Here is a 24,306-nt window from a genome sequence, read left to right as displayed (position 1 = left end):
AAGCAACAAACAGCAACACATGGAATAAATATATCCCTAATCCGGCGCTTGTTTTTATGTATATGGTTGTACAGTAGTTTGAGTAATGATTGATCCTGTCCATCCACAGTATGTGTGTGGATGTCGTAGTACTGTAAAAAGTATCTGTGTGTAAGTAGCAGGCTATGGAACTATGGGTCACTCCATTAGTGGTAGTTTAACAGGCATGATAAGAGTCCAGCTAAATAAATCAGACGTCCTGTGAATGGGTCCAGACTTTACACTGGCCAGACGAGAGGGTGTATGCTAAGGGAAATGACTGCCACCTGAACAAACTCCAACTGCAGTGTGTATTATCCGGGTGTACTTTCTGAGTATGTATGTCTACATGTCTGATTAAAAATCTGGCTAAACAGGAGTTGTTAATTAATTTTCTAATTAATACACCCGTTCTAATACGGTACTGTTTCTATAGTAACAGTTCATTCACAGGGACTTGTATAGGGGCTGCTACACATAATCTAAGACTAATAATAAACAGATATTTAAAAACATGTAATTTAACAAAATAAACGGATAATTGCTGATATAGTGGACTTTTGTTTGACTTTTTTTTTAAGTAGTCTCCAATGTCGCACTTTGTAACAGTCAGTAGGTTTTCTGCCATGGGAACGTCAGGACAGAGGAGTTTGTGCTTTCCAGTTTCTCAGTAAAATAACAAGCTTTTAAACATCAAGAGAGAAAAATATTATTTTTAAATATAACTGTAAGTGGATAGAAAAAGTTCAGCAAAGTTCAGTTTAGCAAAGAAAGAGAAATAAAACACTTCAGGATGTACTGTTATAGGAAAATAGTCCATTCAGGGTGGCATCACACCATCCCATTGTGGATTGTTTTCCTATAACAGAATGCCCAGAGGTGTATTATTCCTAATACATACAGCATGTGAGCATGTCTGTCTGTTTGCTGGCTCGGGTCCTTGTAAACTACCATTTGCGAGCACCCTTTGTGGCCACGCCATTCCAGATGTAAACGATTCTTTGTTCAAGTACTAAGATGGCCCGTTGCCAGCACCCTGTATTTACATGAAGAGAATGAGAGAGCGAAACAAGGGGGAAAAATACGATTGAAGACCAATGCTGAAGTGAACAATATCTCTGTCTTTCTGCCTTTCACTCCTTGTTGCATACTTCAATTACAGCTATCTCCATTTTTGGTGTGGTGGTATGCAGCACACTCATTAGTGTCTGAGAAATATAGCTTTGTAGCTGCAGTAGAGTATGACTTCCTTTCTAAGAAATTGCCCGTTTAAGCAGCAAATGGAGTAAGAGGTGGAACCCGACGGCGCCTGAGGGTACACATCTCAGTTCGGCGCTGTCTTGTAATTAGCTCAGCTGCTCCACGTAAGCAGCTCCTCTGTGACACCAGCTGAGTTCTCACAACCTAAACATGTTTTTTTCCCAGCAAGACACAGCAGCCCAAAAGTCTTTTGGTCTCCCATCCCAACCCTCTTTCTATGTCTACATGGCTCCACTACAGTACATTTGTGTAAATTATGTTTTTCTGCATGGAGTGTGTGTTAATGTCTCTCACTCGCTTTCTGTCAGGTTCTACGCTTTCTGCATGACCTTGATAAAACTGCCAACTGAAAATGGCTGAGTCAGACAATAAGTTGGATTCTTGTCCCGCCGCTCATCAGACAGCAGCACACAGAGGTTAATTTAATGACACTGAGAATGTGGGGATCTCTGAGGACACTCTGGGTTTAGAATGACATGTATTTCACTAAACTTGTATATGCATATTTAACACTAATACAGATCTTTTTTTCTGTATGTCTTTATGTCTGCTCTCCATTAGGCTTGTGCAATATTGATTAACATTAAATTAGGTAAAGAATAAAACACAGGATAGCATGATGAAGTGGAGTTACTGTTACCACCATGAAGTTGATTATTTTTCAATAACAGCATGTGCTGAAGTGTTTTATATCTCTTATATCACAGTAATTTGACCATGTAAAAAAAAAACATTCATTAAAAAGCGACATCATACTTTTTATCCGTTATTAATTACTTTTAATGTTGCAGAGGAGCCACAAAACAAGTTAGTTCCTGTAATCACATATGTTATAGCAGCTATAAACAGTCTTTCCTTCACCAGCTTCACTTTCTCTTTCTTGAAGTTAATAAGAAAAAAAAGAAAGAACCTGAAAAGCCCTCTGTCCTGAAGATTTCCCATGTCTGAAAGCTTAAAGTTGCAGCTTTTCCTCTGTAGATACTTTTTTAAAAAAATTATTATTATTATATTACAATTTTATATGAAACTATTATTAAATATTAATACTTGTTATATACTTGGGGGTCGAAATGTTAAATAAACTCCTGACAGAAAACTTCACCATATTTAGTCATTACTATAGAAACAGTATAAGCATTATATTAAAGAGGCTGAGTCTTAGACAGGAAAACTAATATTTTTACTATTTCTGGTTTAAGGAGTTAATCAAATATATTTGCTATGCTACATAATAACTTCTGATTTGACAGGATGTGCATTTTTATAGTGTACTCAGAATAATGTGCATGATATCAAGCTAATAAAAATACAAAGCTAAAAAAGGTTCAAAATTAAATATACGTTCATTATATATTATTATTTTTAACCCTTGAAGAGGAAAAGAGAAATTACATGAGAGATTACATTGTTATATTAGACAAGCCTATTCTTAAACCTTCTACATGTCTCTCTCTCGCTCTCTCTCACTCTCTCTCTCTCTCTCTCACTATACCCCTAAAGGCTGTGTTTAGACCTTACAGCTTTTACCCCCTCTTGAATCCAGTTGCCTGCGTGTTTTCACTTCTCATTGTTTAAATTCCACCTAATCAAGTCAATGCAAAGTAACATACCCCAGAGCAGAAACAGACGCAGAGTGAAGAAAAGGCCTAAAGCCTTAAACATGTTGGCTAATGAAAAGACACACAAGCCCGAGAAACAGACCAGCATTTTGCTAGCTATCTGATCATGATAACAAGTGCATTTGAACAGCATGGTGTGCTTTGGTGAAGGTTGACGATAAGCAAACAACTTAATTATTTCCGTTTCTTAGAACCATGCACCAAAGATAATTATAATCACTTTACTTTTCATCTTCTCATGTAACACCAAGTCTTATCTTTTAGAAGAATCTCTCGTAATAGAAGCCAAGTTACATGATAATTAGATTCTGGGAGTAAAGCCACTTCTGCCATGGGCCATAAAACTTTAACAGCTCCACACCTCCACCTCAGCAAAACGCTTCTCTTAATGTGAATTCTCACTGCAAAATCCCATTGCTTAATCAGCTCAATGTCATTTTCCTACTCGGTATGATGCAGCAACAGACTGCATGTCATGTATAGCAGAGAAGGAACTCTGAACTACAGTTCCCAGTGGCCACTGCACCTCACTGCATCACAGTCACATGGAAGACAAACGTAAGACCAACTGTGGCTATATACACATAAGTGCTCATTAACAAGAACGTGATTCATGTGCAGGGGGTCATGTGATTGTGATGCAATGAGGTGCAGTGGCTGTTGGGAACTGTAGTTCAGAGTTTCTTCTCTGATATACATGACACTGCAGATGTGAAAGGATCTGCCAACATTTTGCGGAAAAATGTTTCTGGCGTTCCTGGTGTTATGTCTGAAAACACCACACCGGTGGAGTGTTGATGGTGAGACCACAGTGGAAGTACAAGAGCACAATACAGTTAAATCTAAAACCATTTGCAGGAATACCTAAGGATTTTATGTAGAAACCGACAACAAATGTTTAGAAAAGGGTTCCAAGTAGAACATCTTTAAGATGTTAAGAACTCTTAACTATCCAAACAACCATTCAGGAGCCCCCTTAAACAGATTTTTCGATCTGTTCTAATTAATAGAGAATGTGATCATAACATTCATTAATGTATATGACTGGTTCTAGAGGTTAAGCCATAATGTTACATAAATTACATATCTGCAATGTTCTCAATGATTCACAATGTTTCCAATTCAATAAATCATTAAAAGTTTAATGAAATGAACTGACAACAACTGACAGAGTGGACATCCGACCGAAAAGTTTTAATCAGTTAAACAACTTTTTGTAACCAAAAAATAGGTCTAGTATATATGATTTATTTCTGAGTCATTTACCTTCACACTTCTGGTTGGTCTCACTCTGCCGATGGCCTGCAGGACATTTACACTCGTATGAACCTACAGTGTTAATACAGTTCCCTCCTGCACAGAGACCGGGGATGGCCTGGCATTCGTCCACATCTAGAGGGACAGGATGAAAGAAAGAAACTTAGTATGTTGTGTATTCTTGACACAGGTTTGGCTTACACAAAATAAATGATTAACATCATCGTGTGTTATGTGTAAAATGTTAGGTTTTCTACATTGTGTGGCCTGAGTAACATTTAACAACCTTCCACTCAGTCAGTCTATAGCTGCGAATTTACTAATAGGCTCTGACTCATAGTTTAATTCGTTCCTGTAAGCATTCTGTTAGCCCTGAGAACCCGTCGTAGCCAAAAAAAGATTTCCTTGTTTCAAACAAGAGGTGATTTCTTTTTTTTTTTAAACCTGATGACCCAAGAACGGATTGAAGAAAGAAAAAGAGAGGCTGGAATTCCTGGCGTCAACGCAGTCTCATAAGAGTAGAGCACTTGTTCCAAAAGGAAACGCTCTCATCGTTGAGCCGGCATCTCTTTCCCCTCAACGAAACGAGCTGGCCATTGAAGCCAAGTGGTGGCCTGATCCATGGGGAACACTCCTTCACTCTCTCATACATTTCTGGGGGTTTGTACTGTAGATGCTGATTATGTTTATCTTTATTATGATAAACGTCTTTTACTTTGTCCTCTGCAGTACAAACTCTATAGCTTTCTGTAGCCTCTGTGGCTAATTGTTTTCCAAATCCAAATTTCTGAATTGACTCAACTGTAGTAAGTGAACCAGAAATACGGGGTTTTTTTTTTTCTAAGTATGGCCTGCCACTGTGAGCCATGAGATGCAAACTGTGTCAAAGCACAGAGCCGAAGAGCTGCAGGAATGCCATGTGTTCTGGACGGATGAACAAAAAGAGAAAATAAACACAGGATGCGATACACAAAACGTTTTTAAACAAGCTATTTCTATAATTATTTAATCATTCATTTAATGCCAGTTCTGTGTTCTAGCAATTTTTATGCACACTTGGCAAAGATTTCTTTACCTATTTTTCTGCGTGCATATTTCTGACCACTGAATGAGAGTTTTACAAGTACGTTTTCACATACCCCTCAGCCAGCGTTGTTTTGTTCACTGTGAAACAAAACCAAATAGCAAACAAACTAAACGGATCACATTTGCTCTGATTTGGACACTGCAAACAGGTGTTACGAGATGGGAAACCACTGTAAAACCAATCACTCCTAAGCTTTTTTTCACTTTCCTATTATTTTCCTTTATGCAATGTTTCTGTCAGTTGGCCTATTTTAGGTGCAAATAAATACATCTTTAAATACATGACAATGAGATCTGATGAAACTGATGAAACTGCTGAGAGGACATTGTAACTGACGAACAAAAGGAAACACTCTTTCTGATAAGCTGTACGGGTGGTAACTTTGGTAAATTACTAAAGTTAAGACGTTTTTACTGCAATTTTACTTTTAGATTTTACTTTGTGTTTGACTGACACAGAAAACACAAAGTGAGCAAAGTTTCATTGTCCGTCTTTCTGCTCCTTTTCTCCGTCCTATAGCTTTACACATGGCTCTACTTCAGAAAAGTACTATAGTCTGGTTTCAGTCAAACGCATCACTCATCTGTCTTCAGAGCCAAAATAGTTCTTTTCATTAAAGAGTACTCAGTGCCCAACACAAAGTTCCTGGGCAAAGCCTGATGCTCCGAGCGTGATCTTCCAGCTCTGAGCGCAAATGTGTGTGTGTGTGTGTGTGTGTGTGTGTGTGTGTGTGTGTGTGTGTGTGTGCTTTGTATTCAAGCCAGGCTTAAGAGCTGTCTCCATATCTGATATTGAGGTGTTGGGGTATTTGAGTTAAAAAGAAGCCAGTGGAATTTCACTGACTTTAAAGGGTTTTTTTCCCCCACCAAGTCATTGAGCAGGACCTCACGGAGTCTCAGAGTATTTTTATGAAGTCTGTGCGCAGTCTGGAAACTGGAAAAGACCGGCTAAAGCAGTGACGTGGAAATAAGCTCAGAGGCAAGGTGAGGCCCTCTTTGAGCTAAAGGAATAGGCAGATTATCTTTTTGTTTGATCAGTTCATTCCATTGAAATCCCCCAAATTTGCAAAAGTGGGCTGTTGTCATTTTCATTATGTCATTTATGTTATGGCCTCAGGACAACATTCCAACATGTCCACTTTTAAAGATGCATCACTATCATGGAATTACAAAACCCATAGCCTTAGGGTTTGTGGAGATCGTCTGGAGACAACTATCTGATGCAGAAACCAGCTTCAGACTGGAGCTGCTCAGGCTTTGTGACAGAAGTGTCATATTAAACTGCGTAATTACACAGTCTGACTGGTCATTAGTTCAGTCTCTTTCTGACACATTGGCCAGAATATGCTGTTCCCATGCCATACTTGTAGTCTTCATGGTGTGTCCTATTCCCCATTTTGTGATTCAAATGTCAGTGCAGATTCAATCACAGTCAAAAGTGGCCTCTTACCCAAAAACGCATAAGATATTGGCAAGAAAGGATCAGAGTGTTCCAAATTCTGTTTTACCCCTTTGCACCACTGAAGACTTGAGGCCTAGTGCACCACTGCTCTGTCGACTTGGAGGACGTCTTATTGAGACTTTTGAGATGCTGCTGAGGAGGAAAATACGGTGTTATTTGCTCTGGAATGTTGATGGAACAGAGGTGAAGCTCTGTTCGCATTCCCATCTCTGAGCCTCAATCTCTGTCTCTGACTTTTAGATTTTTCAGCTTCCAGGCTGGGTTATAGTGTGGCATATGGTTTGTCATTGGTTGCTTCGAAGAATGCAGCTGTCACATACGTTGCATAATCACATTCATGAGAACACACTCATGTGGTGATACATCTGCTGTCAGACCACAAAAAATGGTCTGTTGTTGCAGTAATTTCTGTCAGCTGAAACAGCAGGTGATAGATTCCGAATAAGGCTTTACGCAGCTGTCTCTTGGGTGAATAAATTTCATTCAGCTCAAAAATTGGCTGCATAGATCACAATTGTGTGTCACATTCAACTGCTATTGTGAAAACATATGAATTAAATAATAGCTGACTGCAAACTCCACTGCATTTCAGCAGCTATTTTCATATTTTAACCTACTGACTAAGGTCATCTGTAGGACTGTTTTTGGCTTCCTCAATGATAACTAAAGTTGGCTAGAACAATAATATTGTAGTAAAAAAAAAAGTTAAGACTGCAGACAGAGGCACTTTCATTTGACTAGACTGACAAACCTAAAGAGTACTAGACCTATGGCAGCCATGACTGCATACCGTGGTGCACATGTACATCTACTTGTTTTTACAAACAGGAGATTGTGAATATGAACCCTGACAATACCACAGCAATCTGTGGCTGGGAGCCAAGGGAGAAAAACTGGCCGTATTTCCTGAGTGTGAGGTATGGGATTACTCTCTCCCCTGTCAATCAGTGCAACACTAGCTAATCATGGTCATCTGTGAGCTTGTGTTTATGAAAGAGTGAGGATAGCACTCTTCTCTGAGTGTGTTACGCTGCCCTGTGACATAGCATGAGTAGAAGTTCAAAAAGATGCAGTAGCTGGCTTCACATGTCTTGGAGGAAGCACATGTTTGTAGATGTTGGTAGCTGTCGTGTCATGAGGAGAGCTGTCTGGTGGTTGGGACTTGGCAGATTTAATGTACAGTGTGAAAATAGCCTATTTTTGTTGGGTTAAATAATTGTAATAAATGTACTTTTTGAAAAAAGGTACTAAATTGGAACCTCTAGGCCTGGGGTCTTCAACTGGTAGCCACATCAAAGTATTTTGAAAAATACTGTAGCAGTTCAGAGACTCCAGTTTTCTAAACACGAACCAGCTTAACTTCTGTGGCAGATCCTCTGTCATGGCCTGTTGTGGCATTTTGAGGCCAAAACATGCATTTATATAAATTATTTAGCTGAAGGCAACCCATCAAGAAAGGAAAGAGTTTTCACAGACTTAGATTTACCCTCTCTTGTCTTAATAGCAAAGTCCATGGCACTAGCCAAAAGCGGTAATGCACCACTATGAAACAAAACATAACCATTTCAAACCGATGTCTTATTTATAGCCATGAACTAATCATAAATGGTTAAGCATTAAAATGTCACTGTTAGTAACTGTTAGTAACATGTTAGTTAAATACCCCTGCTCTAGGGTACATCATTTATACATTGGGCATATATCGTTCATCCAGGAAATTAAAAGTAGTGCACTGTTAAAACTCGTTTAGGTGAATAATTAGATATAATGCACCATGGTTATAAACATTTGACCTCTAACCTTGGCAGGCACCACTGCGGATGTTGGGGATGAACCCTCGGCGGCAGGGGTGTGGCTGGGCAGGGCACATCTCGCACGGATGACCCCAAGCTCTGCCAATGGTGGCGCAGCACAGCGTCTTGGTGCACACAATACCACTCAGCTGACCCTGGCACATCTGGTTGCTGACCTGTGTGAAGCACGGGCCGGTCCTGTAGTCTGAAAAAGAGAAGAGAAGGGTAGGAGAAGAGTTTATGCTTTAAATACCAGAGACAAACCTGCTTTGCTTGTTTGCAGCATTAGATTTGTAGGTCCAGCGGGAAGCTACAGAAGCAAATGTCACCTGTCACATGGCCATTACACCCATATGTGCTTGTTGAACATCCCATTCAAGATTTAGCCCCCATTTGCTATATAATAACCTCCACTCTTCTGGGAGGGCTTTCCACTAGATTTTGGAACGTGGCTGTGGGGATTTCAACATTCAGCCACAAGAGCATTAGTGAGGTTGGGCAATAATGTTGAGCAAGGAGGCACAGTCGGCATTCTAGTTCATCCCAGAGGTGTTCAATGGGGTTGAGGTCAGGGCTCTGTGCAGGCCACTTGAGTTCTTCCACTCCAGTCTTGGCAAACCATGTCTTTATGGATCTCGCTTTGTGTAGAGGGACATTGTCATTCTGGAACAGTTTTGGTCCCGTTAATTCCAGTGAGGAGAAATTGAAGTGTTACAGCATACAAAGACATGCTATATAATTGTGTGCTTAAAACATTGTGGCAACAGTTTAGGGAATGACTCTATTTTTATGCTGCACCTACTAGGAGGTAGGTGTAAGATTTAAGTTAAGGCTACGTTGGAACTATTTCAAATTAGTAATATGGTTTAGATGCACAAAATAAACATCTGAAAGACTCCTGGGTGCATAGGAAAAAAGTTTTTTTCTCCCACTGAGACGAAATTCTGTTATAGAAATCAGTAATACAAGAATGATTTAATGAATAATCTATAGACACATAGATAGAAGGGTTTGACACATTTTCCAGTGGTCATGATCATCATTATAGAGAAGGCTGGAACTTCATATGTAATGAAAGGGAAATCACTTTCATTCCACAGAGGAAAGAGAAAGTAGGTCAGGAAGAAACCATTAGAAAGAGAAGTGCTATAAGAGGAGGAACCTGCCTAAAACCACTCCCCTGTCCCTATACCCCTTCTTGTCCCCTCTCATCTCATCTCCCTTCATGTCCTCTCTTGTGTGCACCCATGATCTAACAATCCTTCCTAGATAATTTGAGTCCAGGAATGTGAGTTCTCCTCAAGCTGGGGCGACCTGCTGGGTGCATCCTATTCACATCTGGATCCAATTAATAATGCCTGGTTGTAACTATGGAGCACCAAACTCCAGCCAAGATGCATCCATCCATATCCTACTCCCAATTCATCAGTTCCTCTCTCACTCTATATTGCAGCTGTCCTACTGGTTATGGCTACAATCAGTCATGTTCAGAGCATACATTAACATTAAATCAGGAGCAAAGTCTTTGGGCTAGCATGATTGCATCAAAATATGATCCCTTGCTCAGGTTTAAGGCTCTTGGTAAAGGGTAACTAGAATTATTTACAGAAAAGATGATTGGGGAAATTGGACCACATACTTTGGTGGAAAAACCTTTCGTAAAGGTTTACACTGAAAGAACCTGGTTAAGAGTATGCAAGCAGTGAGTGTAGGACAGGACCTGCTCTAGTCTGACAGTCATCGGTTCCTTTCATCTGCTGGAAAAGTAAAGCTAGAGATTTATGGACAAAGCCAAAATCTGGGCAAGTTCAGTGTGGTTCTGTCTGTGTGTGTGTGTTTAAGAATAACTGAATAATAACTCAGCAAAGCACTGTGAGGCCAGACTGAAGCCCAGCAGCTTGTTTTAACAGACCGGACTGCAACACTAAGCCGAGAAGTGAAAACCGATCAGCCAAGCTGAAAAGTCACCTTGGCAATGAATGAATGTATGGATCAAATTCCCAGAAACACCCCAAAACCCAGACAGATTCGCAAAGGGGATCTACACGAGGGTGACGCAGACAACATTCGGAAGCAATTTTGACTGATTACAGTTCAAGCAGCGTGGTTGATCAAAACCATTCACTTACACCCCCATCCCATTTTTGCAAACTTTTTAGTCACTACACTGACTCTTTGCCAGATGATTCTGGCAGGGAGTCCACGATTCAGAAAAAGCTTTATTGTATCATATGACAGAGCTTGAAAGGACAAAAAAAACAAGACAAAAACAAAAAATAGTTTGAAGCTCTTGAACTATTGTATGGAATTTACATTGGTAAAGAGGCCAAGACAAGGGTATCAGTGTACAGTGTGATCTGATTCTGGGAATTTCAGTTCATTATACCCTAAAGGGTCTTGGCCTACCTTTATCATTTACAATGTTAATGGGCCAAATGTGATAAGCTGTCATGAAAGAGTGCAGATAAATGAGAAATAATCACAGCAAAGGAATGATGTCTAATCTGGTCTGGAACGCTTAAGCCTTGGGGCCCAGTCTAGCTCTGCAATTAATACTAAGGGAGTCTTAACTTCTGCCAAAAAAACATGCTATGTAGTTTATGACTGAGAAGTTTCTCCAGTTTGATGCAACCTAGTGCTGACTAGTAAAAAATCTGAATTAAGATGAGAACATTTTTATTTATCCACAGTGGGCCACTAATGGCTTATTTGTCAGAATGCTTCATTAGAATCATTCCAAGGACCACCCAAAATGAAAATCGGAAAGCCTGCTCATGTTTTTGTTTTGTTTTGTTTTTTTACAGTAAGTGAATGTTGGCTGGCCATCAAATGAGATGATGCATTAGAAACAAAAAGTAGCAGATGATTAGTAAAATTCTTTCATATGTTACTACTGGCCAATCATTGCAGAGGTGGGCAGCACATTTGGACCTTTTTGTTTCAGACTGTGACCGATCTGAAGTGCCTCATCTCCCATACTCTGAAATCACTTTCTGCCATTTAAAGTCATGTTGATTGGGAGTCATAAAACAGACTTAAATTTTCTTGCTCTTTTCCAGGGGCACTTATGTAGTGGGGCTTAGAGACAGAAGGATAGGAGTGTCATCAATAGTGCAACACCTCAGGAGCAACTTCGGGTTAACTTTCCCAAGGACAGCATGTAAAAGGAACTGACCTATCCAGCTTTCAGTACTGACCTAATATGATATAGTACTGGAATACATGGTTACTGGAATGCTAATGTACACAAAAAAGTCTAGCTGAATTCTAGTGTACTTGGGGACCAGAATGTTAACTCCATATGGGAGAAGAATGGATCCTTTCACACAGGCTTGAAAAGAGAGGCCCCTCATGAGAAGAAGGGAAATATTAGAGGCTCAATCCTTCCCGTCAGGATTGTAACTTTTCCTGGACAGGTCAGCATATGGTTTTACAGCCAAGTGATTTACAGGACATCTAAACAGGACAATCACTGAATCTCCTCTACTCCAGAACTCCAAAGTTTAATGACCAAAAGCAGCATTTTTCTCCACAAGCTTCTGTTTTAACTTCAGCTCACACTTCTGCATTCCAGTGGTTAGCTGGTCATTATGGATATTTTCAGATTTGGAAAGCCACAAGTTGACAATTAAGAGTCCTGCAGGGGGTCCATGAAATTCCTCTCTGTTCCAAATAACCATTTCCAGCAGTGAGTGATTATGTTTGCTGCAAGCAAATAAGTACCCAACTGCTGAATGAACAGGCAGTATTCATCACTGGAGACCACTGACAGTGGTAATGCAAAGCAAACACGCATCCATGAGGAAAATTAATTAACCCAGAGCTCATGACACTGTTCTTAACCTTAACCCATTGCACTTTTTTTTCAGAACACCAACTGCATAACAGAGCCAGCTGATCTCTCAGGAATTCTTCTGCAGATGGCCAGTCTTTTCAAGTAAATTCCAGCTATTAAGCTGCAAGTATGAGCTTCATATACACTACCGGTCAAAAGTTTAGACACACACTCTTTATTCACATTTTAGACTCTGGAATAACACAAATGGAACCATGGGAATTATGTTGTGATAAAAAATCCAAAATAAATAAAAAATAATTTAGTATTTTACCATCTTTAAAGTAGACACCGTTTTTGCCTAGAATTTCCAGAAATTTATTCTTGGCATTTTCTCATTACTCAATTTCTTCAGGAATCCCCCTGAGATGCTTTTAAACAGTATTAAAGGAGTTCCCACCTATGCTGGACACTTATTGGCTGCTTTTCGGAATATTTCGCTCCAAGTCATCAATTTAAAAAAATATATTTTTGTAAATAAACTGTTAGTAAGAAATTAATATGTTGGCACAATTATATTTTTGTCTACAACACCGATTTAATCATACACCTTCAGATCAAAAGATTTTTAAGATCATGAGAAACATTTCAGTCAAGTGTCAACATACAAATATTTGACTGGTAGTGTATGTACATCAGAAATACTCACTTAGATTCTTTCTAGACTTTCTATCATCCATGGCTCCACAGTAGCCTTACTGAAACTTTAATGCACATTAATACAACTTAATAATTTAGTCAAATAATGCTCAATTGTGTGAACGTCTTCAAGAATGTGTTTTACCTTCATTTAATTTTTACTCAAGGGATATACATTTCTCATTTGCAGGTCACTTTGGATAAAAGCGTCTTCTAAATGAATAAATGTAAATGTAAATAAATGTACAAGAGCATGTGGGACTGAACAGAAGCCTTCCCTCGCTATCCATCGCCTCAGTAGTGACATAATCACCATGAACCTGCTAACCTTCAAATGTGTGCTTTACTCATGCTGTATGAGGTGGACCACAGCCAAGTTACCAGATCAGAACAGTGGACACATAGGCAAGCCCCCTAAGTCTTTCTAATGGAAGGGTTTCACTTTTTGGGAAGTTGCCTACATCAAGAAGAATAGTCCCCCATTCATGTGAAAGTGTCACGCATGAAGAAACCAATAAAGCAAAATGGAAAGCTCAGTTATGAGATGACGTTTCAATCTATAAGCAGCATGTTGAACACAAATGTAGTCTATAATTTAAGTCATATTACCACAGGGCATAGTCTAATGAAAATCCTCAAATCCTCATTAAATAAGCAATGTGTTTTACAAGGTTGAGACTTAAATATCCGGACTTTTTGTGTAAACAGTCAGTGCTGATGGATGAGCATCAACCGCTCCCTCCAGACATGAGGCAAGAGCTAAGTATGAGCTCTGTGGGGTTCAAGATTCAGTCCGGAGGCTAGTGGTTCTCTGCAGGGTGCCATAACCAAGGAGTGAGTTTGAGAGAGTATGGGACTGAGAAATAGAGAGAGCATTGGCTTAGGTGGTAGGGGACTCCAGTGACCACCAATCCCAGACTGTTTGTGCTGGCTTGCCCAGGCTTTGCTTTGTGTACACAGCTGGCAACTTCATTTTTTGCTTCCTCTCTCTCTCTCTCTCTCTTGCTGCAACTGCCTACTCTACTTCTTGTCAAATGTCCAAAAAGAAATGAGCACCGCTCTCATTCTGGCCTTTGCTTTATTTATTTCCAGATGCTCCGTCTGCCTCCCCCCAAAGTGTTTTCCAAGAAAACAAGCCCATGGTTGCAGAGGCTGCTGGGGGAAGTGACAACACAAGAGACAGAGACAGTGATTAGGATAAAGTGGAAGAAGAAAAAGAGTGAGGTGTGAAAGAATGGGTCATGCATTGTGTTACCCAGTACGTAAAGGCTGCAAAACCTATTCCCACAATTCCCTGGGCCCTAAGACTGGTTTTGACCTCGACCGACATGCTTCAGAGCAGTTCCAAGAATTAATGTTCTGGAATATTCTTGGTTTTTCAGAGCAGTACGTGTAGGCTGTCCATCAAGTAAGGGGACGGAGTAGTAAATGGCAAGGAGTAATAGATGAAAGTGCACAGTTTGTTGTCTGTTCCAACAAATGGCAGCATAATTCAAGTGAGAATAGGAGAATCAGGTGTCAGCTGATCTGCAGACAATAGGCAATCGCACCATAAACCTCTTTGTGATTCAAGGTAGTGCTGCATGGTTCTAAATGAAATAGGAATCTATTGGCTTAGAATTGATATCATGATTCTCAGTCATGATTCTTTGGCTAATTTTCTAAGGAACACTGTGTGTATTTATTATATTCCTACATCACTGTAGCAGAGTGTGATAGCTCCATTTTCCTCATGGGTGATAGCCTCTATGCACTCTCAATTACTGATTTACTGCACATCTTTACTGCAAATACCAAAATCCTGACCAGAAATAACTGCTATGTAGTATAAAACTTTATTCGTATTAGAGTGCAGTGTACTAAAGTGTGTCCTCCCAAAAAGTTCTAATGTAATCAGCAATATTAACATCTGGTTAAATAATTACTCTGGATGATGTTTCTGTTCTGCTGGTGGGTAAAAATCTGTCTTGATAAACACACTCTGTGAGTAATGCGTCACTGGCGAGGTTTGAGAGGCAGCACAAACAGCCATGACTCATTGGCCCATTCGTTTCATACATTAGTCATTGTTTGTTTAGTAATTGGGGAGTAACTTATTATTCAGTACATAATATTAAACATATATTTAGAACTAATTTAGCCCTTTTCACTACAAGTGGACATATGGATCAGTTTGGATCATCACAGCTTTCCATTTTTTATTCTATAGAATCACAGAGCTTCAAGTCAGTGAAGTCATGTTAAGGTTTTGAATTTTACTCAGACCTTGTATAACATGGAACACTTATTAAATTAAATTATAATTTACAACTCCAATGGGCACACTACTGTAAATGATCTGGACTTATATAGTGCTTTTTTTAACCTTAGCAGTTCTACAAAGTGCTTTACAGTGTTTCTCATTCACCCATTCACCCACACACCAGTGGCTGCAGAACTGCCATGCAAGGCACTAGCTTGCCATCGGGAGCAACTTGGGGTTCAGGACACTTCAGCATGTGGACATGTGGGCCAGGAACTGAACCGCCAACCCTATGATTAGTGGACAACCCGCTGTACCACCTGTGCCATAGCCACCCCATATAATACTGATCAGTTTACGATTCCTTCATTCATCAATACTGGCTAATAGCTGCTTAGTGTGTGGCACAATCTGTGTAAACAAACTCCAGGAAACCATTGAAAATTCATGTTTTTGAGCTCTCACTCCTTCTCTCATGGCTGAAACGCAAGAAATTCTTCAACGAAGCAGTGTTTTCCTCCACATGACAAGCTATTCTTCATTCTCACCCTTATTACCTAATCAACCCAGCATTCAACAATTTAACCTCAGTCCAAACTACCCTGTTAAATCTACGGTCTGTACCACTAGGTTCAGTTTTCAAACCATTTTTCAGAACCGACTTACAATTAATGACCATCCATTAACCTGTGAGTCAACCAATTTAGAGGAATAAAATATAAGTTGGCCCTACTGACATGCCTCTGGACCTGGGCTGATACCGTGGGTTGTGCTTTTCTCACACTACATTACTGTAAAATCAACCAGCAAAACAAGGCTTAAAAAAAGAAAGGAAATGGTATTGACAAGTCCAAGTTGTTTTAAGGCTGTTATTTAAGCTATTATTATTGTGTGTGTTTTGGGAGGGGGAGACCTACACCCAAGTGGGAACTGGCTACAACTAAATCTGGGAGAAAAGCAAAAAGGGTCATTTTTAATATTATCTCTAACATTGGCTTACCTCTTTCACATTGTGGACCAGTAAATCCATAAACACACGCACATCTGTTTGGTCCAATGCAACGCCCGCCATTCTGACACCCATTCTCACAAACAGCTATAAATGATAAGTCAATTAGTTCATAGTTAATATTCAATGTACATGAACCCTGAATGATGTATAGCCCATGAATAATGAATGTCTGTGTGTAAAGGTCTGAGTATTAATTTGAGATAGAAATGTTACTCACGCTGTCCGCAGTGAGTCCCTGTATATCCCTTCAGACATGCGCAGGAATCTTCATTACAGGCGCCTCCGTTCATACATCGGACACTACAGGACTGAACTGCAAGGAAGAAGGAAAGATTAATGTGTAGAAGTTAGTGAGTAGTGAAACCAATTTTTCAGAATTTTCAAACAAGCCATGTTTACATGCAATCCCAACTGATAGCTCAATCAGAATAAAAAAAAATATCATATCTGAATAGAGTAAAACTGACTGAGATTAAACCAGTCCAATGGAAGAATAATAGCCATGCCTGTGTGTACACTCTGTGCATGTGCATTTGGGTCATGCTGCAATAAAATGGTCCTATAAGAAAACCGGTCAATAAGTTTCAAATATTTGAGAGGCTGAACCACAGTAATGTTTTGAGGCGCAGAATGAGAACTGACCATGGTAAGGTTTGCATGGTTATTCACAAAAAATGCTCCTTAGTGTAGGTAACATTAGAAAATAAGTAAAGGCATTATGATACTGCATACTGTGTGTGCTTTAGGTAATTTCCAACAACCAGAGCATCCTTGTTCCTGGATATTGAGCCAATATGAAATGCTCTTATTCTTCCTGTTTATTTAAAGCATCCTGAAACACTAAATGTGTCCCACATCATAAAAGACGATCTTAGCATCCGTTAATTTGAATTGTGGGAGAAAACTGGTTAATTTTTAGCTTTTTTCTGTTATTTTCGTCTTCCGGGTTTAAAATCTCGTCATGTCACACATCACAGGCAGTGACATGGCAGTGAATTATAGTACATCAATGATGCGTTGGTACCTCATAATTATTAATGAGCCTGCGTTTGCTTATCCTATGAGAAAATGCGGTCTCTTAATTATTCATGACGGCACGTTGTGCTTTCCTACGACAGATGTAGTAGATGAGAGAGGCATTAAAATGGGTCGGAGGTGTTGTTTCAGTGGTGTAAGAGTTCAAATGTGTTTATTCAGGAGAGCTATGAGAACTGGAGAAAGGTGGACTTCGGATTCGCTCATGAAAGCAGTTTGCGTCTACACAATGATGCAGTACTCAGTCCCAAGGACTTTTCCATCCCTTCAAATGAGGTATGTGTCTAATTTTTAACCATGACAGTTTTACTTGCCTTACTTGCCTTTTGAGCTAATTAAACCGCTTAAAGCTCCGCAGGCCGTCGCATGCAAAACGCGTGCCTTCACCTTTTTATTCGTGAAAAGCTCAAGCCTATTAGCTAGCTACCATTCCGACACTTCTCCTATCCGTGCTGCCTCCAGTTTTGTTTTATGTTTTCCTCCATAGTCACGCCAGGGTCTAATGATTCAAACAGATAGGGCAGAGGACCTGCATTCTTATCTATTGTGTCTCCATTTAGCCATGGGGATTCAGGAGGAGAGAAGTCCTCTACCTCATCCGAGCCCTGCGTACTGCTGCCACTGAAATCTTTTTGTCACTATCCATCTTTATTGTGAGTGTTCTGAAGGCTCACCCCCCCCCCTCGCCACGCCCACTCCCCCTCCCTTGTTCACACAGCCATCCATGCCCATTTAAGCTGCATTTTGGAAAAACATTGAGAGGTAAGACTTGAGTTGAAAGAGGGAGGTTTCATGACCCTTTAATAATCACACTTGAATTATGTTTTACTGATACAGTAATCATATAAAACTCATTCAAACACAATCAATGCAATTAAAAAGCTAAACGAGTTGACACCATGTTGTTATGGGAATGTTGATCCTAACCTCGATCTATGCATGTATGTAACTATGGAATGGATTCTATATAATGTGCAAATAAACAGAGACTGTTTGTAAAATGTCCAGTTTAGGATACGTATAAACAGTTCATTCGGAATCTGCAATCACATTGAAGTCATTTGGAGTTGTGGAAATCTTTGTATGCGAACATAGCCATTGTTCCATTAAATGGCCCACACAGACGCTGTTGTAGCAGTGAGCCTGTATAGCTGCAGGGGAAATCTACAGCAGCATTAATTAGCAGTCTAATCTCCTGAGATCAACAAGGATATTGTAAAATCCTTAAAAGCAAGCTTGTCCACTCAGTGGCCATTTTCAGTCCAACCAGACCAGACTCCTATCTATTTGAATGGACAGAGAACTGAGAGTCAAGCTTACACATCTGTGCATAAATAATTTTCTTCTACAGTTTCTACAGCTAGGCCAGATCTCAAATTGCTTCTTGTGCTCAACTTACATGAAGTTCATACATGTTTTTTTTACATCCTATCAAATGCATAGGAAGGCAGGTAGGATTTCCTGTACCTTGTCTGCATTTATTCAAAATATTGTAAAATATGTTTTTCGAGAGAGAATACTATTAGGCATTCTTCTTACAAGAATGGTTTTTGTTACAGAAATAGTTTAAAGCTTCTCCAGTAGTTTGAGTGGAAAATTTGACTCATTGTGTGTTATGTTTATTTTATAAACTCATTTACCCATTCTCTTAATGGGTGCCAATAATTATGGAATGGACTCGACCATCTTTGAGGGTGGGTAATGTCAGAACTTCCCATAGTAATACTTCAAAGTGCATTGACTCCCAGCAGTTGTCTGAAAAGAAATTCGGGTTCTTGGCTGTGTGTGTTTACACAATAGATCGTTGTGAGAGGCATATGGAATTCCTATGAGGAGAAATCATCTTCGGTCTCTGACTATTTTTTTTGTGTGTGTGTGTGTGTGTGTGTAAAAACAGAATGGTCCCTTTGTTCTGTCCAAGCAGACATGCTATAGAACAAGATTTGTCATGTAAACCAGAAAAGCACATAAAAAAAATTATTTTTATTTGAATACCATGAATTTAGATGCAAGGCTGCAGACAGCAAAGAGAAAAGCAATGGGAGAAAACGTCTGGAAAAAAAATCTTAGCTTTATCTAAATTCACATGGAGAGTGGAACTGGAAGGAGATCAGTCACGTTCTCCTTGCACACTTCACTGCTCGCTTTTGTAACTTAAGCTGGAGGGTGTGTGTACGTGTGTGTGTGTCTGTGTGTATGTTTTTTTTCTTGTGTCCCATTGAGCAAATAGGGATAAAGATGACCTCAGTACTTAGACTTGCTGACAGGATGCTGATATCTCCGCTTGATATGTCGCCTTACTTGTATTTCCACATTTGTGAGTCGCTTTGGATAAAAGCATCTGCTAAATGAATAAATATAAATGTAAAATGTATAGACATGTTTAAAAAATTTCTTAATAAAATATAATTATTCAATTATTAGTAGTAGTAGTTGTATTAATTAGCAGATAATTAATTGTAATTAACCGTAATCATTTTGTTTCCTTTTAATGCTTTTGAAACAAAATTTTTGATTAAAAGCATTAATGGAAAAACACTCAATTATTGTCTAGCTTTTCAAAACATACAAATCCACCAGTGTTATTTTTGGACGTTTTCAGGGCTGAAATTTTGGTTCACCCCCAGTCTCCAGCTTTGTCTTTCCTCCCCATGAAACCTGAGCAGCCTCTCTCTCTTCATATGTTTTACAGCCACGTCTGAAGAGCTCCAAGTGTCTCACACACATCTCACACACCACTGGCTGGGTTGACAACTGATTATGAGCCTGAGAATGCACGGCCGGGGCATTTAGTGCATAATCATAGCAAAGACGAAGGTAGAGGAGGATAGTTTTTTTTATCATGAGTGCAGCTGTGATTCCTTGAGCCCAACTAACAGTGGCCAACGGCCGTTACTGTGGTTTGTTATTTATGGAGTAATTACAGATTCATCGTTGAGTCATAAACATAGCCGCTCTTGCAATGGCTCGGCCATTCAGGCTTTATGAATAATGTTATTACTGATCTATCAAATCTCAGTAGCGTTGCCAAAGAAAATCAGTGTGAGTGTGCGTGTGTTTGGAGGTTATGGTGGGGGCTAATTCGTGTGCAGTTTCATAATATCTCAGCATTTCAAGATTCCAGAGAAATGACATGGCTGATTTCACCATGAGGAGTCAATTGACTGTACAATTTTATGACCTGTGAGACCATAGCCTTAAATTAAGTGTCAGTTTATCTGTTCTGGACACTGTTACTGTAGAGTAATGGAAAAATAATGGTCAAAAGGTACAACTAGTGGTTATCTAATACATTGCCAAATGATACATCATTCTGAAAATAATAATTGGCATGATGTTTGCATGCATGTGCTTGTTAATAAGGAATTATTAACTATTAGCTAGCAGCAGTGCTAAGTTGACTTAGCATGGTTTCAGCTTAAGAAATCATTTAAACCAGAGTAACATTTTATGTCTCAAATAAAGGAAATGCAGTTTGGTCTGGGGAAAACCTGCCATTTCTATTCTGAATAAAGAGTCAAACCTTTAGTAATTGTTCTTTTATATTTTCAAACCCAAAGCAGCAACAACACAAAAAACAACGGAAAAAAGATTTAGCTAATATTTTATCATTCTATTTTAGAGGATATTGAACAATGAGGGTGGAAGCCATGTTGTTCAATTATAACACATTTGCAGGGATTAATGTGAAAACTAGGACAATTCATGCAGTAATGTATTGGCAATATACTAGACTCCTGTTAGATGTTTATTTTAATATTACTCTTTGCTTTTGTTTATTTATTTTTTAATTGTCTGTTGCTGTTATGTTACACAATCTTTTTCTTTAGTCCATATTTCCCCTGTTTTTCCCCTGTTTTTCCCGTTTTTGTTTTTAGACTCTATCGAAAACCCCTGGCAACGTCAGAAGGATGAACTGTATTCAGGAATGGGTGCTTAGAAAATCTATTTGAATCAACTGAATTATTGGCAATCATATCCGTTTGTTTTGTAGCTATCAGATTATTATTATTATTGTCGCTGTTGCTTTTTCTTTTAATACATTTTTCATCTTTCTAACATACCGCTCAAATCTAAATGCCCAAGTTAGTGTAAAAGCAGGTATCATGGTATTATCATTCTTACGTCTGGTCTTCTACAAAGGTCACAACAGCATCAAGAAACATAAATATTTCCAGAGATTGCTTGAGAAACCTGGCGAGCCAAGCAATCGATTGTGGAAATACTCCAACGATAAAATTCCATTAGTAAACCTGTTTATTCATTCAAGTGCAGTCTGAGTGAAAATTGCCACTGTTGCAGTTTTGCTCCATTTTTCTTTTAAAACAGAAAGCAGGAAATATCATTGGACAATTGGTTTGGATTAAACATGTGACAGGTGAATGAGTGTCATTTCACTATAATTATCAGTATGCAAACACAGGCTATGCAGTGCTGGCATACCATGGGAAGCGAGACAAGGCACAAAGGGTATTTCCAATCCATATAGTTGTATTGTGCAGGTTCAAAGGACAGAGATGTTTCTGTAACATTTCGCTGCTTTCTAATAACATTTTTGTTGAATAGATTTCATCATGGCTTTTCTTACCTGCAGCAGCTGCAGCTCCACAGCTGGGGGCAAGGTGACCACTGGAGCAGGTGCACAGGTTCGGCCTCGAGCAGAAGCCATCGCCACAAGAGTTCCTGCAAATTGCTGAGAGGAGAAAAGGTGAAGGTGGAGAAAACGAGAAGGAGTTAATAATAGGCGAACGCCATGGCTTATGAAGCCGTTATGGAATTATACATAATAATGATATATTTATAGCTTTTCACACTACAAACTGTGTCAAATCAGGTGACATCGTTGGCTTAGTGAGGAATGGTGAAAGTGGTGAAGAAAAACAATCATAAAGTTAAACAGGAAGAAACCTTCAGATGAACCAGGCCTTGGCTAAGAGAACACATCCTCCTCTGGATTCATGGATTATTTTATATTGATACCATTTTTTTTTACCATTGATGACATTGATACCATTGTCTTTAGACTGAGTAAGAGTTTTTTCATACTTAGCAATACCAATACTGATACTGATACCGAAATGAGTAACCTACTTAGTATTACTCAATCAGGGACATCACTGAATATTTTATGTAGCTCTGTTTATATTTGTTGTTGCCATGTGTTGACAGAAATAAACTGTCTGTACTATGTTTAAGATGTAATGGTTTTTGAAAATAATCTTTAATAGACTGAGCCAGGTTGATCGACCTGAGCTCACAGAGCATGGTTTTTAACAATAAGTGCTAGCGCTATTCAGCATGCATGTCTCAGTGCTCGCAGAACTGAAGTGCTCTCATAGTTGCTCTGCATGCTTGATTCATGGCACCGGGATCACACATTCCTCGGTGTATGCAATTCACGGAACCTTGTGCTTATTTTAATGACTGCTGTATTGGATGATGGTATCAAGCATTTGTGCAAGTACAAATAAATGAAAATTATTTTTAAAAGCCTTATTATTTTTACTTTAAATTAACAGCTAATGATGCCAACATATTAGTTATTTCTGTATTCGTTTGAATCCCTTAAACACCAGGACCCATCAGAGGGTCCAGACTTACAAACCTCACTCTCTCACTACACACTTCACCTATTAATTTCATTGTAGTTACTACTAAATACTATGCTTAATGTAAATAAATAAGTAAAAAGCTGAGAGTTTATGGCTATAGCTTTAAATTTATGTTTTAGAGTATGGCTAGGAGAGCTGCTACATACATAGTTGTGCTTTAGTCACTCTGGGAGGCGTTCCCTTTTTCCATTTCCCCTTATGGACCCCTTAACACATGACCCATCACTTCTCAAAACAAAAACTTCCTGGACCACTTTAGCTCTCAGTCATGAGTCACAGAGGTACTACTCACGAACTATACACTGGTTTCCCCCAGGCAGCGTTTTCCATCCCGGGCAGCAGTAAGGCTGGAATCGAGAACCACACACATTGGGCCTGAAACAAAACAAAATACATCTAATAAACAAAACACACCAAAAGTGCTAAAGTGTACAAATAGTAATCAAAACATCATTCATGAATGCTGTGGAAAATTGTATTATAATCCTGTTTAGTTCCTCAAGTGCCAGTGAAGTACTATGATAACCTATCTAACAACCTTAGCATGAGAGCCACCAATCAGACATTACTACAGAACTGGTGACAGCCCACATTTTTACCGTGTGGGTTCCAAAAGTATCTCTGCAATCACTAGCTAGACTAGCCATCCAGAAAACTAGAAAGCAATTAAGTTAAACAAATTCAATAGAATGAAACTAAGGAACATGAAACAAATCAATACTATAACAACAAAATATAAAACACTACATGTTGACAAAACTAACATAGACAAAATCACTAACATATAAACAACAGGACTAACAGATAAAATACATAAAAACAATATAAATGGAAAGAGGTGACGAGTGGAATAATTTGCATCTGTACAGTGTCCGTTTATACACTTTTCTATGAAACTACAGGTTCCACCATATGATATTAATTATATAATGTTCTCAGCGTATAGAAAGTGTGATTTTGTGGTTTCAAGGGATTTCTATGGAGTTTATGTTTCACATTTGTTTGCATGGAAAAATAAATAAATAAATAAATAAAAATTTGTCCCTACATGACTCTACAGTCTGGGCTAGTAAAAAAAAACCCAGCCCACACCTCACTTCTCACTTCTGCATACTGTTCTGTAGATTTATCTTAAGACCAGTGGGGGTGCTGTTGCGCTTGGTTCCACAAAAGTTCACACTTAGAACATTTATTATCAGTAAAGATTCTGATGTGCATGCCAAAATTGAAACCCTTTTTATCCTTGAAAGTCAGGTAGCTTCACCCGGCTCGCACATTTGTACCAGATCTGTGTTATAACAAGTGACCTGACCGCAAGGGAACCGCACTATCACCATTCAGCTCTGTAATCATACAGGAAAATCTCCCAAAAATACACAGTTATGAGTTAATGTAAAAGTTTAACGCTGATGTGGCTTTTAATGTATATATGGCTT

General features: G+C 39.0%; 1 protein-coding gene across 1 annotated transcript in view; it reads right to left on the bottom strand.

Annotated features, from left to right (window-relative positions):
- fbn2b (fibrillin 2b) overlaps window positions 1–24,306 on the bottom strand; it is an 82,069-nt gene that overhangs the window by 47,269 nt on the left and 10,494 nt on the right. Inside the window, exons 3-8 of the mRNA XM_053635683.1 lie at window positions 23,163–23,245; window positions 21,847–21,951; window positions 16,441–16,536; window positions 16,212–16,307; window positions 8,503–8,700; window positions 4,164–4,289 (exon numbers count right to left, since the gene is read on the bottom strand). Of these exons, the coding sequence (XP_053491658.1) occupies window positions 4,164–4,289; window positions 8,503–8,700; window positions 16,212–16,307; window positions 16,441–16,536; window positions 21,847–21,951; window positions 23,163–23,245 (704 nt within the window). The remainder of the gene's footprint in view (window positions 1–4,163; window positions 4,290–8,502; window positions 8,701–16,211; window positions 16,308–16,440; window positions 16,537–21,846; window positions 21,952–23,162; window positions 23,246–24,306) is intronic.

The sequence above is a fragment of the Ictalurus furcatus genome, chromosome 10 (assembly GCF_023375685.1).
Source record: "Ictalurus furcatus strain D&B chromosome 10, Billie_1.0, whole genome shotgun sequence".
NCBI lineage: Eukaryota > Metazoa > Chordata > Actinopteri > Siluriformes > Ictaluridae > Ictalurus > Ictalurus furcatus.
Note: the sequence above shows the minus strand (reverse complement) of the source record. Positions and strands in the feature narration are given on the sequence as shown.